General features: G+C 36.6%; 1 protein-coding gene across 2 annotated transcripts; it reads left to right on the top strand.

Moving 5' to 3' along the window:
* The first annotated feature begins 4,954 nt into the window (after positions 1 to 4,954).
* On the top strand, positions 4,955 to 7,234 carry LOC122003957. Of its 2 annotated transcripts, none has more exons than XM_042558916.1 (3): positions 4,955 to 5,274; positions 5,366 to 5,989; positions 7,011 to 7,233. In XM_042558916.1, the coding sequence occupies exons 1-3, from the start codon at positions 5,205 to 5,207 to the stop codon at positions 7,028 to 7,030; spliced, it is 714 nt and encodes a 237-aa protein (XP_042414850.1). In that variant the 5' UTR covers positions 4,955 to 5,204; the 3' UTR covers positions 7,031 to 7,233. The 2 variants fall into 2 exon arrangements, 1 of the variants encoding a protein (XP_042414850.1); XR_006118173.1 differs by having other exon boundaries at positions 4,956 to 5,274; positions 5,366 to 6,063; positions 7,011 to 7,234.
* The last annotated feature ends 9,699 nt before the right edge of the window (positions 7,235 to 16,933 follow it).

The raw sequence follows: 16,933 nt of genomic DNA on the forward strand, positions 1-16,933 counted from the left end.
CTGGGAGTCCTTGTATATTGCTCTTGAGAGGCACGTGCACACTTCCCAAGGCGTGCATGCTTCTCAGAGCATCATGGAAAGGAGGTGTCAAAAAAGCGTGCCAGACGCATACCTTAACAACCCGAGTATATCCATGCGGTGATAGTGAAATCTTCCACCGATTCTCTGTCTGACCATGCTGCGAACCATGTCGCTTGTCGGCGACATTGGTCCTTAGGAAGATATTCCCAATTGCTCCTTTTGTCTGTTACTGGGCCGAGCGGGAGAGCCGCTCGGCCAGTCCGTTGTCTGGGCGATATCGTGGCCGGGTCGAGCGTCCACTCGGCCAATGGTCTGCCGTCCGGCTCCGTCCTATCGAGCGAGAGAGCCCTGCCTACTTGGTTAGGGCTGCGCCCACCGTTTAACCGAGCGAGACGGTCGCTCGGCCCTCGTCCTTTCATTGATCTTTTTGAGCGTCGGAAGCTCGGTATTTGGCCGAGCTGTCGAAGTGTCGGATCGACTACTCTTCATGCCAACAGGGAAGGTGGTTCGCCCAATCGAATGAGTGCCCAACACGTTGACCACTTTGATTATGACCCTCCACATGGCGATGACCTTATGCAAGGCGGGCCCCACCCTTACTACGGGATCAGGGATGATACCCTACATACTTTAATGCCACGCACTCTATCCACACCTAAAAAAATCATTTCGGATATTTTTTTTTTGCACTTAATACTATAACCTAACCCTTAAATCCTAAAAGTAAAACCCTAAATGACATACCCACACGCTAAAAAAATAATTGCTGAAACATGCAATTCATGTTACTCGTATGATGTAGTACTAGAGCTGTCAAACAGGCTATCTCGTGGTGGGAGGGGTCGACCCGTTACAAATCGATCATTTGGTTGGATTGGGTTGGCTGACCCATCATCTTGGTAGGTTGAGAAAATCTCAATTCAATTAAATTCAAGATGGGTTGCAGGTTAAACAGGTCGACCTATGGACCTATTAAAAATTTAAAATATATATAAAAAATTAAAATATTTAAGTTTGAGGAATTCTCAATTAAAATATTTAAGTTTGAGGAATTCTCGGCTTCTTAGCGCCATCTATTTTCTTCACTTCTTTGCTTTGCTTAAAAATCAGTCTATGTGTGCGATGTGTTTACAACGTTGGACTTAGCGACTTGTTAGGATGTATACTAAAAGTCTAGCTTTTGATATAAACATTTATCTAGAAATAATAATCACATTGGTCAAATATCTACATTTATGATAAATGTAGTTGTTCAATTAATTTATATTGTAGATAACATGGTGTGTGGTGTCACACAGAGGATCATATTATCAGTACCTTATAAATTATAAACAGTAACTCACGACCAAGATGGAAAGGAACAAACCATTGGAAGGTCGTAGTGTAATTAGATATTAGTTTATCTTAACTATATAATTACACTAGTACACTTAGAGTGTATTGAGTAGGACCATTAGAGGTCGTTTCTTTTTATACTGACTTTATAAAGCAACAAGGATCTCAGTTATTATGGAAGTGTGTGCTCTTAATCCTAATATAATAACAAGCACATATATTTGATATTTATTTCTTTAATTTATCAATGGGTGAGATTTAGTTCGATAAATCAATAAGCCCGATAAGTTGGGAAATGATATCACTTATAGTGTGTGTTGTTGATTATAGAAGGAAACTGTGTCCTAGTGATCTAGGTTGAGAATGTCCCCAAGAGGAGCTCATAAGGATTGTCATGTTAAACCCTGCAAGTGGACTTAGTCCGACATGATAATAAGGTTAAGTGGTACTACTCTTGGACTAAGATATTAATTAAGTGAGTTGTCAGTAATTCATTTAATTAGTGGACATTCATTATCTTAAACACAGGGAGACTAATACACTCATAATAAGAAGGAGCCCAAAAATGTAATTTGGGATTGGTGCAGTAGTTTAATAATAGTTCTCTAGTGGAATGAATTATTATTGATAAAATTAAGTTGTGTGTTCAGGGCGAACACGAGATGCTTAATTTTATCGGGAGACCAAAACAAATTCCTCCTATCGGTCCCTATCGTAGCCTCTTAATTATAGAGTACTATACCCACCTATACCCACCTTCTTACCCATCCTATAGGGGTCGGCCAAGCTAGCTTGGAGACCAAGCTAGGGTCGGCCATGGCTTGGTTCATGGGTGAATTCATGTGGCCGACCCTAGCTTGAACTCAAGCTTAGGTGGCCGGCCCTATTAAAATAAAAAAGAATTTTAATTTTAAAATTTTTCTTATGTGGATAACATGATTTAAAAGGGAGTTTAAAAATTTAAATCTTTCCTTTTATAAGATTCTACAAAAGATTAAGAGAAGAGCTAAATCTCTTTCCTTATTTGTAGATTAAAAGGTTGATTTTAATTTTGGTAAAAACTTTCCTTTTAATCATGTTCATGATTTAAAAGAAAGTTTAAAAAATTAAAAATTCTCTTTTATTAGTTTCTAGAAAAGATTTAATATCTTTCCTTATTTGAATATTGAAAGGAGATTTTAATTTTTAGAGATAACTTTCCTTTTTGGAAATTATCCACATGTTTAAAAGAAAGATTTTAATTTATAAAATTTCCTTTTTATTAACCAATCATGAAGGGATAAAAATTATTGGAGAAATTTTTATAAATTTCCGGAAACAAATTAGGAAGTTTTAATTAAAACTTTCCTTGATTTGGGGATTGTAGGTGGCCGACCATTGATATTAAGAAAAGAAAATTATTTTTTAATTAAATAATTTTTTCTTTTCATGGCAAAGGAATTAAGGAAGTTTTTATTAAAATTTCCTTATTTGCCAAGACCAAGGATTATAAAAGAGGGGTAGAGGTGCCTTCATGGCTAACGACTCTATTCTTTTTCTTCCTCTCTTTTCTTCCTAGGTGTGGCCGGCCCCTAGAGTTTCCCCTTCCCCTTCTCTCTTCTCCTTCTTGTGTCCGAGACTTCATCACCTCTTGGAGACATAGAAGTGGCCGGATCTAGCTTGGAGAAAAGGAGAGAAAGGAGGCTTGTTTCTTGCATCCCTTGGAGCTTGGTTGGTGGAAAAAGTTCTTCATCCTTTGGAAGTTTTTTCTTGGCCGAAACTTGAAGGAAGGAAGAAGAAGGTGCCTTGGTGGTTCTCATCTCGGAAGATCATTGCTCACACAATGTCCGAGGTTAGAAGAGGAATACGGTAGAAGATCAAGAGGTCATTGAAAATTCACAAAGAAAGGTATAACTAGTAATTATTTTCCGCATCATACTAGTTTTATTTCTTTGTAAAAATACCAAATACAAGAGGCATATGATTCTAGATTTCGAATTAGTTTTCGATGTTGTGTTCTTTTATTTTCTTTTCGAACTTGTGCTTCGATTATTCTTTTTGGTTAACCTAGAATCATTTAAGGAAATTAAATATTAACTTTCCTTAAAAGGCTTTGTCTAGGCGGTGGTGGTTGCTCCCATATCTAAGAAGGCCATGTGCCTCGCCATGCAGTCCTGGAAGCTAAATTTGGAAATTAATATTTAATCAACTTTGTGACCTAGGTGATTTGGATTGAACGTGTTAAGTTCCGCAGGAGATCCAAATCTAAACCTAAAAGAATATATAAGTTAAACTTGGGATTAAACGTGTTAAGTTCCGCAAGCGATCCAAGTTTAATTTAAAAGAACACATGATAGCTAGGAAAGGTTCAGATCTTGTACAAAATTTTGTACAGAGGAACCACTAGGTTTTCCGAGTAGCAACCAACACGACTATCAGCAAAAATGAAAAAAAACACACTATTTTCTAGTGAATTTGAAAATTTTGAAGTGACAGCCCCTGTCAGGACTTAAGATAACGGTAAAGTAGAAAAAAATCCCCAATGACAACTTGAATTTTGCATGCAATCCTCACTCATAAAAAACTTTGTTTCCACTCCCTACATGCAAAGTTTTATTTGTTTCAACTCCCTCATGTAAATATTGTGACATAATTGGCCCTCAGATTTTTAGGTACAAAAGGTTAAAAAATGAGTATAATTCCTCTTAAATTCATCACTTTACATTAGAATCGAGTATATTTTCTATTAAATTGAGTATTTTTTTTCCTATTTTAATATAATTCCTCTTAAATTCAGCACAATGTAACAAGAAAATCTAGTATATTTTCTATCCAATTAAGTATCATTTAAAGAAAATCTAGTATATTTTCTATCAAATTGAGTATCATTTAAAGAAAATCTAGTATATTTGAGTATATTTTCTATTAAAATCGCCCTTCATATTTTTTTAGGTATAAATAGTCTAAAAATGAGTATAATTCCTATTAAATTTAGCATTTTAAACTAGAATCGAGTATATTTTCTATTTAATTGAGTACGCCTTTTTTCCTATTTAATATAATTCCTCCTAAATTCAGTACCATTTGAAAAAAATCTAGTATATTTTTTATCCAATTGAGTATCATTTAAAAAAAATCTAGTATATTTTCCATCCAATTGAGTACAATTTAAAGAAAATCTAGTATATTTTCCATCCAATTGAGGTAGAAAAAGAATCGTACTCAATTTGATAGAAAATATACTAGATTCTAATTTAATGTACTGAATTTAAGAGGATTTATACTCATTTTTAGACTTTTTATACTTAAAATATCAGGAGTAATTAGGTAAGTATATTAGACTAGGGAGTGAAAACAAAAAAATTTTCTAATGGGGAGTACATGTAAAATTATATTTACTAATAAGGACTACATGTAAATTTTCCCTTACTAAAATTTAATTTATCAATATATTAAAGATGTCGTATGCTCATCATCGTGAAAGACATATCTAGATTTGTCCAAATACTTTATTTCAACGGCGGCAGTTATGAAACGTAAAGATGGTACAGAGAGAGAGTGGGGAACAAGACAGAAAGAAGACAGTTAACAGTGTGGGAATCTACCGCGCTCATCTGCTGCCTTCTTCTTCCTCCTCTTCCACTCAAATCTCCCGCCCATCCCTTCCCTTCCAAATCTCCTTATTCCAATCTCCCAGATCCCCCATTTTCGTACTCTGCCCCCACTTTATTGTTTCTGTCGGTCAAAGTTTTGATTTTGATCAGCAGTTTTCGATAAAGCGGAGAACTTTTGAATTCAGCGAGGAAGAAGAAGAAGAGGAGTAGATTGGTTGTACAGGTCGAAATCCTTCATCCAGAACTCCCTCCCTCATGCCAAAGAAGAGAAAGGCTGCCAAGCGTAAGAAGACGGCCGTCGCCATCGCCGATCTTCCTGCTAAAGGTTAGTTATTCTTCCTCCTCTTCTTTCTCCTCCGTTCTAATGGTTGTTTTTCCATTTGAACTCTTTTTGGTCCGTGCCTTTGAATCTTCAGATAATGGCAATCACGACGGCAGGGTGGCGCCTCTACCTGAGGAGATCAAGGAGCATGACGGTGGATCTACCGCATCTTCTTCCTCTGTGTCTTCTTCGTCCCCTCGAGAGCATCATTGTTCTCGACCTGCTGAAGAGTTCTCGCAATCTGAACCCGTTGCCTGTGATGGCTCAACGGAAGGAGCGGTCTTGGTCCAGAACAATAAAGAAGAGGAGTCTTCTATCGTTGTGAAGAAAGCAACATTTAGTTCTACCACAGAGTCATTTCCTAAATCGAAGACTTACATTGTCGAAGCTACTAAATATCAGAAGGAACATGAGGAATTTGTTGACGAATCTGCTGTTCCGGTTGAAAAGATTGTTGTTTTGGCTGAAGAGAAGAGGCAAGTTGATGAGATTGCTTTGGCTGAAGGCCAAGTGAAAGTAGTGCTGCTTCCTGATGCAGATGAGACTGCCAAACAACTCAATGAGCATCATGGAGACCACTGTTGTGGTGGCAGAGATGAGACTCTGCCAACACCAGCGGTGGTTGCTCTGCCTCCTCCGGTCGTCGTCGTTAGTCGTACATCATGGTGGAGTTGCTGTGGCTTGCTCGATGTCTTTGCAGGTTCTGGGGATCAAACGAGTTAAGTGCTTAGTTGGAAAATATTCTACCTTCTCAGTAGAATGTCAACTTTTGAAGAATTAGTCTTGTGTCAGGTAGATCTTATCTCTGTTTGGTTATTCAGCTACGGCCATTTGTTCTTGTCTAGGATGAACTGAATATTGACAAGTGCCCAAAATTATCAGCTTCTGGTCTGATTCAAGCCATTCTCCATCACTAGTCTATGAATTACATTTTTGTAGCAAATACATTAGCTGATAAATGAGGGGCAATGATGAAAGATTAGGATGTCTGGATACTATAATCTATGACTAATTTTTAGCACATTTGTTTGACTTGAGAGCAAATAGATATGATAGTTATGATATGGCTTAAGGTTATTTGGTTCTCATAGAAAACCGAATATAGCAAAAGAAATAATTCATCAACATATGTATGACTTAGGTATGTTGTAGGATGGATGATTTAAATGTTTCATTTAAAGTTCACCAGTTGAATGAAGCTTGCTGAAAAAACTAACAAAACTATTCGGTGTTGACATCCATTTTCAAACTACTTGTTGTTTAATTTATGCATCAGTTATAATATGATTTATCTTCCTTTTCTGGTTAAAATTAAGCAAATCTTCTGTACAATAATTGAAGTTAGCTTCAGAATATGATTTGCTAATAATAATTAACAAATTTTTTATTAACAATTATAAATTTTGTATGAAGGATAATACAGGATAAGTGCTTCAGATATAAGACAGTGATTATACTTAACAAATTGTATGGTGCTAACTGTAGAAAAAATAGTTGTCTGCGAGGGCTAGCTCTTCAAAGACAAATTCATGATTGAATCATAGAGGATCATAGCTTAAAGGTTTTTTCCCTTGGTGGACTCTTCATCTACCCTTTCCCACTCTGGGTTGACGTCCAAAAATCTCTAATTATCATTCATCATAATTATTCCTTTTAAGATTATTCTAAAAAATCTAGTTGTTTTTTTTGCAGCTTGGCTGTATAGTTGTATCTAATACATTGCATTCTTGGTGATGCAGAACTTGATTGCTTGGTTTGAGATAGCAAAATAATGAATGGGTCCAATGCTTTCAAAATCCCGACGAGTATTTGCTACCAGTCCCTGGGTTTTATGCAACTCTTGTTGAATTTCTTGTTTCGACGGTTTCGTACTCTTAAGCTCTGCGTTTGTTGTTCTAATTAACCAATTTGGATGTGTATAATCTTCGGCTTCATTAATCTCCTTCCATAACCATGTTTTGGACGCTGAAAACAAGGCCTAAGAGATATTTTGTTAACCATGTCATATGCACCCTAACCGAACTAGCAGTCAATTTCTGAATCCTACCTAATTGCATGCGTTAGTGAAGATCCAAGGCTGCATTGCCAATAAAGATTTGCACAATTATTCTTGGAAAATCAACTGGTAATTTATAAAAACACACAGGACACACCAAAGTTCTTACAATTTTTTTTCAACACTGTTTCTCTTCACTTCCTAGCAGCAGTTTTCCAAGCATCATTTTGTTCTAACAAGCAGCAATTCACACTTAACTAAGCACCAACAACTATTAACAAAGCAACACAGTGGTATTCAGCAAGATCATCATATATAGAACCATAAACAAAGAATTAAGCTTCAAATATGTGAATCTGGTAGATGTGCAACCAAACCTATAATTCGGGGTCTTCCATTTTGGCCTCACCTTTTCCTCCCTCAACCTATTGTATCATTTGTGAATCTCATATTTGGTAATTACTGTCTAATTTGTTAAAATATGAGATTTTTTTTAATCATGTTTTAGCTCTCTGACTTTTGATATCTGACTAGTACTATTGGTAATTTAGCTAATTTTTTGCTCCATCTTATGCTGCCTCACTAAAAACGAATCTCTTGGATATGGTCTGAACAAATGTGCTGGTTAGTTTACATTTTAGTCCAGTCAATGTAAGCTCTCATTTTATGTGTTGGGATTAATTTTGGCGACTTATACTTTCCTGGTCTTTGTATGTTACTGGTGATATAAGGTGTTGACTTACATAGGCTTCAAGTGTTCAAATACCCATAGATTTAAGCTCCATTGAGAGGATTCAATCAACCGACAATAAAATTAACATAACACATGTCATCTTAAATCCTTATTTTTCTGATGCTAACTAAAAAAACAACACATGCCGTGGAGGGGAGATATAAGAGAAAACTTAAGTAGAAACACTGATCATTGTTATAAGATAAACAAAAAACTTTACGTAGTGACATCTTTAATTTGTGCAGTTTCACTAAATGGTTTTCACTTAAATAGAAGACACTTCCCACTTAAACAACACTTGAGTAAAATATACAATATAATATTATAACCTATTTTAACATCTACTTAACACAGGACTCAAAATAAAAATAGTGATAGGTACTTTTTAGGCCATCTAAATGAAAGCTTTCAGAAGGACTGAAGATCATGCTACTTTGCATTCCTACACTAAAAAATTAAAAAATTGATTAAATAGTCAATAAATAATTATTAATTGAAACTTGAAAAAATAATAATAATAAAAATGTACCTTTCAATGTTCTTCTGTTATGTGAACATCTTTTTCGGCTTGGGTTTTGAAAACATTGGAGCATGTTCCACATACATAGGCATTCTCTCTATCATGACAACTTTTGTTATGCTTCTTGAGTTTGTTTTCCGAAAAATATATTTCAGTAGTAGGTGTTCCTTTCCAACATGGCAAGCATAAAATTTCTTCATTATGGTTGTAGAGGGGTGGAGGATTTTTGGTTTTCATTCTCAAATTTTACGATAGTTTTTTTTAATAATATCATTATTTATAAAGTGATTCGTAATACTTTTGGAATGAAGAAGGACAACTTTCATGACCGGGCACACAATAAAAATGAGAGAAACACGATTCGTATTGCTTTTGATTTTTAACGGATAATTATTATTTGATTGACTAACTATTTATTGAACTTGGTTTCGTCCTGTTGGGCTTGTGACCCATTATCAATTAATTGAATTACAAAACGGACGGATTTTTTAGAGATACAGAAAGGTATATATAATAATATGTAAGATTTGACTTGTGTAGTTGTGTGTGGCTTTTGAAGACGGATAAAATTTGAGATTTTTTGAAAGTTAAACTAAGCCACTCTTTTGTCACATGGAATTTGACTGAGCTACACGAATCGGAAAGTTCGTTAAAGTCCTAATTGTCCATTACTATTTAATTATAGGTCCTCCATAAATTTTTCCTATACTAGCGCCGTCGTATTGCCGTCGAAGAAGGTTAGAGTAATATATATGATACAATTTAAATATATAAATAATTAACATAAATGCATGATATTTGATCGGTATTGAAGATCTAATTCATGAGATTTGAAGCCGCTTGTCAAGCTCCAACACTAAGTTTTGAGGTGATATATAAAGGCGTAACAAAGGCCCCAAAGATAATCGTCTAACGTCTTCTCTGACTTCTATCAAGAATCCCTCATATTGCTCAGCCTCCTGCCCCTATCATGCCAAATCATGTACTAGCCCTACCTTCCAGAGCAACGACTACTACTCAAGAATCATATTCTATTCATGGGAAAATTAATATGATTTCCGAAGGAAATACTGACGAAAATACTAACCGGACACACAAAAGACATAGCGGGGATGAATATTTGGCAATTCAAACTCCTAAAACAGAAATAGGACCCATTTTGGGATTCGGTCCTGATAATTTAAAAAAAAAATTCCTCTCTTACAATAATAATTTAGTAATACATGCTTTACTTACTCATTATGATATAGAGAGGGTGTTTATAGATGCAGGTAGCTCAATTAATATCTTATATTTTGTTGTGATGGAATGAATGAGGATCAAAGTTGAAGATCTTCAACCTATCTCCACTTCTTTGTTTGGATTTTTGGGACAAGAAGTACGACCACTCAAACAAATCAAATATTGCCTCTAGCTCTGGGAAGTTTACATTGAGGCAGACCATCTTTATTACATTCACGGTGGTGGATGCTCTCTTTTCCTATAATATTTTATTAGGACAACAGGCTCCTAGCACCTTGCAAGCCATTGCGTTCCCATATCATCAGAAGATTAAATTTTCAATCGGAAATGAGGTCGAGAAAGTTCCAGGAGATCAGCGAGCTTCCAGAAAGTGTTATGTGGAGACTGTCACCAATGAGCAACAGAGGAATAACCAAAGCAGTTAGGTTAATGGGCAGAAGCTAATGATGGAAGGGGTTTACACTGTCAACGAAGAAAAACAATCATCGTCCCCTAAACCAGAAATAAAGGTGGTCTCTATAGTTCCCTCTCACCCCAAAAAGGTCACTGAGATTTCTAAGGACTTTCCTGATGCACTGAAGAAATTAGTAGTCATTTGTCTTACCTAGAATGTAGATTTTTATGCCTGGGATATCAAGGATCTGATAGCGATAGACCTAGCAGTGATGGAGCATCGTTTACAAATTTCCCCAAAAATTCAACCGGTCAAACAAAAGTGATGACACTTTAGAGCTAACTAAGATTAAATAATCAAAGAGGAGATAAAAAAGTCAGTGGATGCCAAGCATATCTGAGAAATATATTATGTCACCTGACTATCTAATGTGGTGTTGGTACCAAGTCCTCGAGAAAGTGACATGTTTTATAGACTTCTAGGATCTAAAAAAAGCTTGCTCAAAGATTGTTATCCCCTACCACGCATGGATCAGCTAGTCAACTCTACTATAGAATATCAATATATTTCAATGTTGAATGTTTATCAAGGGTATCATCAAATTCTCTTATCTAAGGTCAATCAAAATAAAGTAAGCTTTATCACCATGGATGGTATTTTCTGTTACATAATTATGCTTTTTGGGTTGAAGAACGCTACTTATCAGAGATTCATGGATAAGGTGTTCGCCGACCAATTGAGGCAAAATGTTGAGGTATATGTAGATGATATATTGATTAAATCCTTATATGCATAAGATTTAGTGTCTAATATAGAAGAAACCTTTGTTCCCCTGTGGAAATACTGCATGAAGCTCAATCTTAGAAAATTTACATTCGGTGTCACTCAAGGATATTTTTTGGGCTACATAGTTAGTAAGCGGGGCATTGAAGCAGATTCAGAAAAGATAGAAGTCATTCAACTAATACAATCTCCTCGAAAGTTACAAGAGGTTCAAAGGTTAGTAGGGAGAATAATTGCTTTATCACATTTCATCTCCCAGTTTGCTGATCAGAGACTTCATTTCTTCAAAATATTACGCCAAGTTACTTGATTTCCGTGGGACAAACACTACGACAAAGCATTCTAAGAAGTGAAGGAATATTTGGCACACCTACCTACCTTGGTAAAACTTCAACCTAGTGAAAAAGTTATTGGCATATTTGGCTCTCTCGGATATAGTTGTGAGTTCTGTGCTCATGCGAGAAGAAGCAGAAGACTAGCAACCTGTATATTATGTGAGCCACTTTTTCAAGGGACCTGATCTTTGGTACACCAGTCTGGAAAAGTTAACTATGAGTTTGCCTTTAACCGCTAAGCATTTGAAACTTTACTTCTTATCTCACGCTATAGTAATATCGACAAATGCGCCACTCAACAGAATCCCCAATCATTTTTAAGCTACAGGACATCTCATAAAGTGGGCGGGCCAACTTAATGAATATAACATCGAGTATCAACCTCGCTCCGCCATCAAAACATAAGCCTTAGCTAATTTCTTAGTGGAGTCTCTTCGGGTTGAACAAAATGAACCTTGGAAGATATATGCTGATGGCTCATCAAATAAGGAAGGTAGTGGTGTATGAGTCATCCTCATCTCACTTCAAGGTGAATAAATCAAGTTGGCTGCCCAATTGATATTTTGAGCTTCTAACAATGAATCTAAGTATGAAGCCTTATTGATATCTTTGAAAATTACTTGGAACATTGGAGCAAAAAGAGTTTCTATACATACGGACTCGCAACTAGTGGTGCTACAGGTAAACAAAGTTTTTGAAGTAAAGGCTGAAAAGTGTTGAAGATATTGTGAGCTAGTAGAGAATGCCAAAAAGGATTTCTCGAGTTCTCAATGAAAAAGATTGCTTAGATGGATGATGCCCAAGCTAATGAACTAGTCAAATTAGCCAAGTCCCTAGGAGAGTAGACTTCAAGAGAAGTTATTGCTCAAGTAGAGATGATGTTGTAGCTAGAATACAACCGAAGTCCAGCCTCACCTGATTGTCAGTCTGAGTTCATGGATTTCTTTCAAAATGGACTAGTACTCATCGACAGGGTCGTTGCCAGACAACTCTGACATCAAGCTGAAAATTTTTTCCTTTTAAAAGGTATGGTGTACAAGCATTCTAGTGCAAGACCATTATTACAATACATGGGATTGCAGAAAGCGAAGTATGTACTGGAAGAAATACATGAAAGATCTTGCAGCAATCACATATGAGGACAATCCTTCATCGAGAAGACATTACTGGTAGAGTATTTTTGGCCTACCATGAGGAAGGATGCTATGCAAATAGTGAAGGCATGTGAAAGTTGTCAAAAGCATTAAACTTAGCAAACTAGTCCAGTCGAAGCGATGCAATCCTCTATCACCTATTGTCCATTCGACCAATGAAGAATGGACATAGTTGGACCTTTCCCTAAAGGAACAACTCAAAAGAAGTTTATCATAGTGGCTGCTAATTATTTCTTCAAATGGGTAGAGGCAGAGGTGTTGGATCATATCACCAAACAAATTGTGATAAAGTTTCTATGGAAAAACATCGCTTGCAAGTATGGTGTTCTGCAACAATTAATTTTTTACAATGGTCATCAATTTCACGGAAGAAAGATACCCGAATGGTGTGAAGAGCTCTGAATTGAAGAAGTATTCATATCTATGGTCTATACTTAAGGAAATGAGCAAGCAGAGGTGACTAATTGAGAGATTGTGCATAGTTTCAAGACCAAATTAGAGCACATGGTAGGAAGTTGGGTGGAGGAGTTGCCCTTCATTTTATAATCCTTCCGAACTACCCCTAGACTAGCTACGGGTAAGACACCTTTTTGTATGGTATATGGTAGAGGTTGTACTACCTGTTGAAGTAATGATAAGTTCTTCCAGAGTGGATGTGTATACACTGGTAGGTAATGAAGTTCCATGACATATGGATCTAGATCTGGTGGAGGAGAAAAGAATGCAAGCCTTTATGAGGGTTGTACGATACCGATCTCAAGTTGCTCAAGCTTATAATAAAAGGGGCATCCCCCATTCTTTTCAAATAGGAGACCTTGTATTGTGGAAGGTATTGCCAGAAGAATCAAGGGGAAAGATAAGACCTAAATGGGAGGGTCTCCATCGGGTGGTGCGCAAAGTGGGAGTAGGATCTTATGTCCTAGCAAACCCTTACTAAGACCATGGAATATGTGTAATCTATGCCCATATTATAGTGTCTAATGTATATATTCCTCGAGAACAAGTTGCATGTGTTTTCTGAAACTTAAGTGTGTACCAATGTGCAAGTACTATTCTAATGTTTGGAAGATGTATGATTGCCCAAGACATGTTCTAATACTCAAGTGTTATTCTAATTCTCAAGAGAAGTATGGTTGCTCGGAACATATTCTAATGTGAAAAGTATTGTTCTATTAAATCATAATTATGTCTTCGTCTCAAGGCCCTTTATTTTTATACGAGCAATATTTTCATCGAAGCGTCAACAATATTAGTATATATCTTATTCTAAGATGACCAACATCTTTGAGAATTCAGAACCCATAAACACTTGTATGCTTTTTTTTCCCTTATACAAGTTTTATCTCTTTATTGCTTTATGATATTAGGACACTATCCATGGACAGAGTATGTTCATTCGCATTTCATTTCAATTATATAAAGATAGAAAATCCTCAAAATAATGACACAAGTCTTCCACAAGTTTTTACAAGCACTGGAAACTTAATCCATATTCGCATCGAAGGCTTCCAAAGGAAGTTCTTCTACAGCTCACTATTGATCCAAAAAGTCATTAGACACATCTAGTGGGGGATAACCTTGCTCTTTGAATTGGGCTACCGCTCCTTCAACTCCTAACTAAAAAATAAGTGATATTTTTAGACTTTAGATGAGTCATTAGTTGTTGCTCTCTTTCAACCCATTTCTCTTCCACCGAGCATTTGAAAGCTTCAAACTTTGCATCAATGTCGCACGCACTCTCATAGCCCACGGATGCATAGTTTGTCAATATAGTTACATCTTCCCTAACTTTGTCAACCCATTCTCCAATTTGGTAAAACCTACCTTAAGTTGATTGGTGAACTCATCATACCCTTTGCACACCATGGCCTCATAGAGGAGGCTACTTATATACAAATTCTGGCATCCTATCGCTCATCCCTCGACCCCTACAAGTTGAAATTTGCTTTCCCTTAATTTATGTGCCAACATAAGATTACGGTCTCATTCAATTTGCTATTGGCTCTATAAGATGAGCACTTATGTTTTCAAACTCTATTTATCCAAAAGGGATAGCTAGTGAGATTTCCACTTCATCACATTGTCGCTGCAGGATGTGCATTTTTTATTTATCCTTGCTGTAGAGTTTGGTTAGTCTCTTAATTTCGTCATCCAATTCTTCATGATGATACAAGAATATAGCCTCCTGGTTCTCCCATTATTTGTTTCTTTATGAAAACACCAAGCACTCTTGTTTCAGTTGTTCTTCTAAAATAACATAGTGTTGTTGAGCTTGAGATTGGATTCTCTTAAAGTACCTCATAAATTTCCTCCTGTTGAATACAATCTGACAAGTACAAGTGCGGTCAATGGATAATAACAAAAAGGGTGAAATGAAAAACAAACTAACTTATCGCATCCACTACTTGATTCAATTGTTGAAGAGATAAAGATAGACCTCTTTCGTTTGGTAAATGATATTGCTCGAGTAAATTCAGTATCATAAAGGAGGATGACGGTAGACTTGAAGGTTCACTCATAGGAACCACAGAAGGGGAATAATATGACACTATTGCTTTGGAAATAAGGTCCTCCGGTACAAGAGAGGAAGGAGGAGTTGGTATTATCATATTTATTATGGAAATCAGAAGTTCCAATAGGACAGGGGAATCGGTGTCTATTGTTGGAGAGGGGGGGCAGAAGATATTATCAGCTCTAAAGAAGGCTCCATAAGAAACTTCAGAATAATTGACAAATTTAAGGGAATATTAGACGTAGCTTTCTGTTTGGGAGCGACAATCTTAGGATAAAGAACACCTAAGGGAGTGGTCTCATCCAAAAATAATTAAGAATCCATAGGAGTGAGAGTTGAGACTGAATCTGTTGTAGGTTGAAGGAACCCTCTAGAAGAGGTATCATGGCTCACTAGGATATGAAGGGAATCTAGAACTGGTGGAAGTAGTGCAGGATGTTCATCTTGAAAATCAACAGCAATTGTAGATGATGTTCCTATGGAATCTGGGCATTTACTCAATCTCAATGTTTGGAATATCACTACAGATTTCTCTCATTTCCAATTTTTCAGGCTTTCTAATAGTAAGGACCTTATGAGGACAACTACAACAATAAGAAAAATGTAAATATAAGATGGTAGCGAGTAAACCAGCCAAAAGTAACCAATCACCTATGGGTTGGGAGCTAGTAATCTTGAAGGGAGATAAATCAAAATGAGACAGAATATGATTGTCCAATAAGTGAGTTATATTGTAATGTTTATCCTATAATTTTTGCCACACTTCGAAGAAAGAATAGTGCTCTCGAGCTTCGTTAATATCTAGCAAGTTGAGAAGGTCAAGTAGCCAGGGTCCAGAACAAGATGGAACTAGCTTCTGATGGGTATAAAGGAACAGTTCTTTCCGTCCTTTTAGAGAGAAGGGAAGCTCGATTAAGAGATTACAATTTTTTCCAGACCATAAAATGGAAAACATCAGGATTAGTAGACTTCACATAATAAAAGCAATAAAATAGCAAAGGGGTGAGGGAGATTCAATGATGCTGAAATAGCATCACAGTACTAGTCAAAATTCTGAAAGAATTTGGAGATAATTGATTCAAGGAGATTTTTAGAAAATAAAGGATATTCATATATATGAGAAACACTGAGAAGTGTAGACTTCCTTCAAATTGATCTACAAAGAAAGTGATAAGGTCTGAAGGTGGTTTATGAGGACGCTGAGAGAATGAAGGATACATTATAAAAAGACCCCTAGCTAAATACTCGTAGTTGTAATGAACAAAGGGGTGGATAGGATGCAATAAACTCTCTACTATTTCATCTAGGATCAATACACGTGAGAGGGGCTGAGTGAATCACGTGACTTTAAAAACTTAATCTTTTTCGATTTTGAAAATGAGTATGCAGTGGAATTAAAACAAACAAAATAATAAGATAAAAGTACGTGATCGGTTACTTGGTTTGAAGCCCTCGACGGCTCCAACTCCAAGACCCAAGTCCCTCTGACCTATTGATCAGCAATTTACTATTAAATTGCTTCTTTATAAAAGTTAGGTTGGTAATAATACTACCAATCTTAGAATATAATAAGAAAAAAGAAAGCTAAAGTAATATTACGCAATAACTACACGTTACCTAAGTCTAGGCTCATTTGATCACATAACGGCATCATATCATTCTTGCAATGTTGACTCTTGAATGCGGCAGCGTAGTAGTGTATGATTGGAGCAGCTGGATGGTTGAGGAAGCACGTAAATCAGTTGTCTTGAAATACTACTTTGTGCTAGCCGAATAGGACTTTTATAGAGTGTTGAGGACACCTCCAACTCTATCCAAGGTGCTTCCAACCGCAACCTCTATCTGCTCCGACGCTTGCAGTCTCCAACCGTAACCTCTATCTGAGGGCACCTCCAAGTGCTCTGAGGCACCTCCAACGCACCTTCAAGGTGCCTCCAGCTCACTCCAGGGTGCCTCCCTGCAGCCCAAACTTTATCTCCACGAGGGCGCCTCC

Source organism: Zingiber officinale, chromosome 7B (assembly GCF_018446385.1).
Source record: "Zingiber officinale cultivar Zhangliang chromosome 7B, Zo_v1.1, whole genome shotgun sequence".
Classification (NCBI taxonomy): domain Eukaryota; kingdom Viridiplantae; phylum Streptophyta; class Magnoliopsida; order Zingiberales; family Zingiberaceae; genus Zingiber; species Zingiber officinale.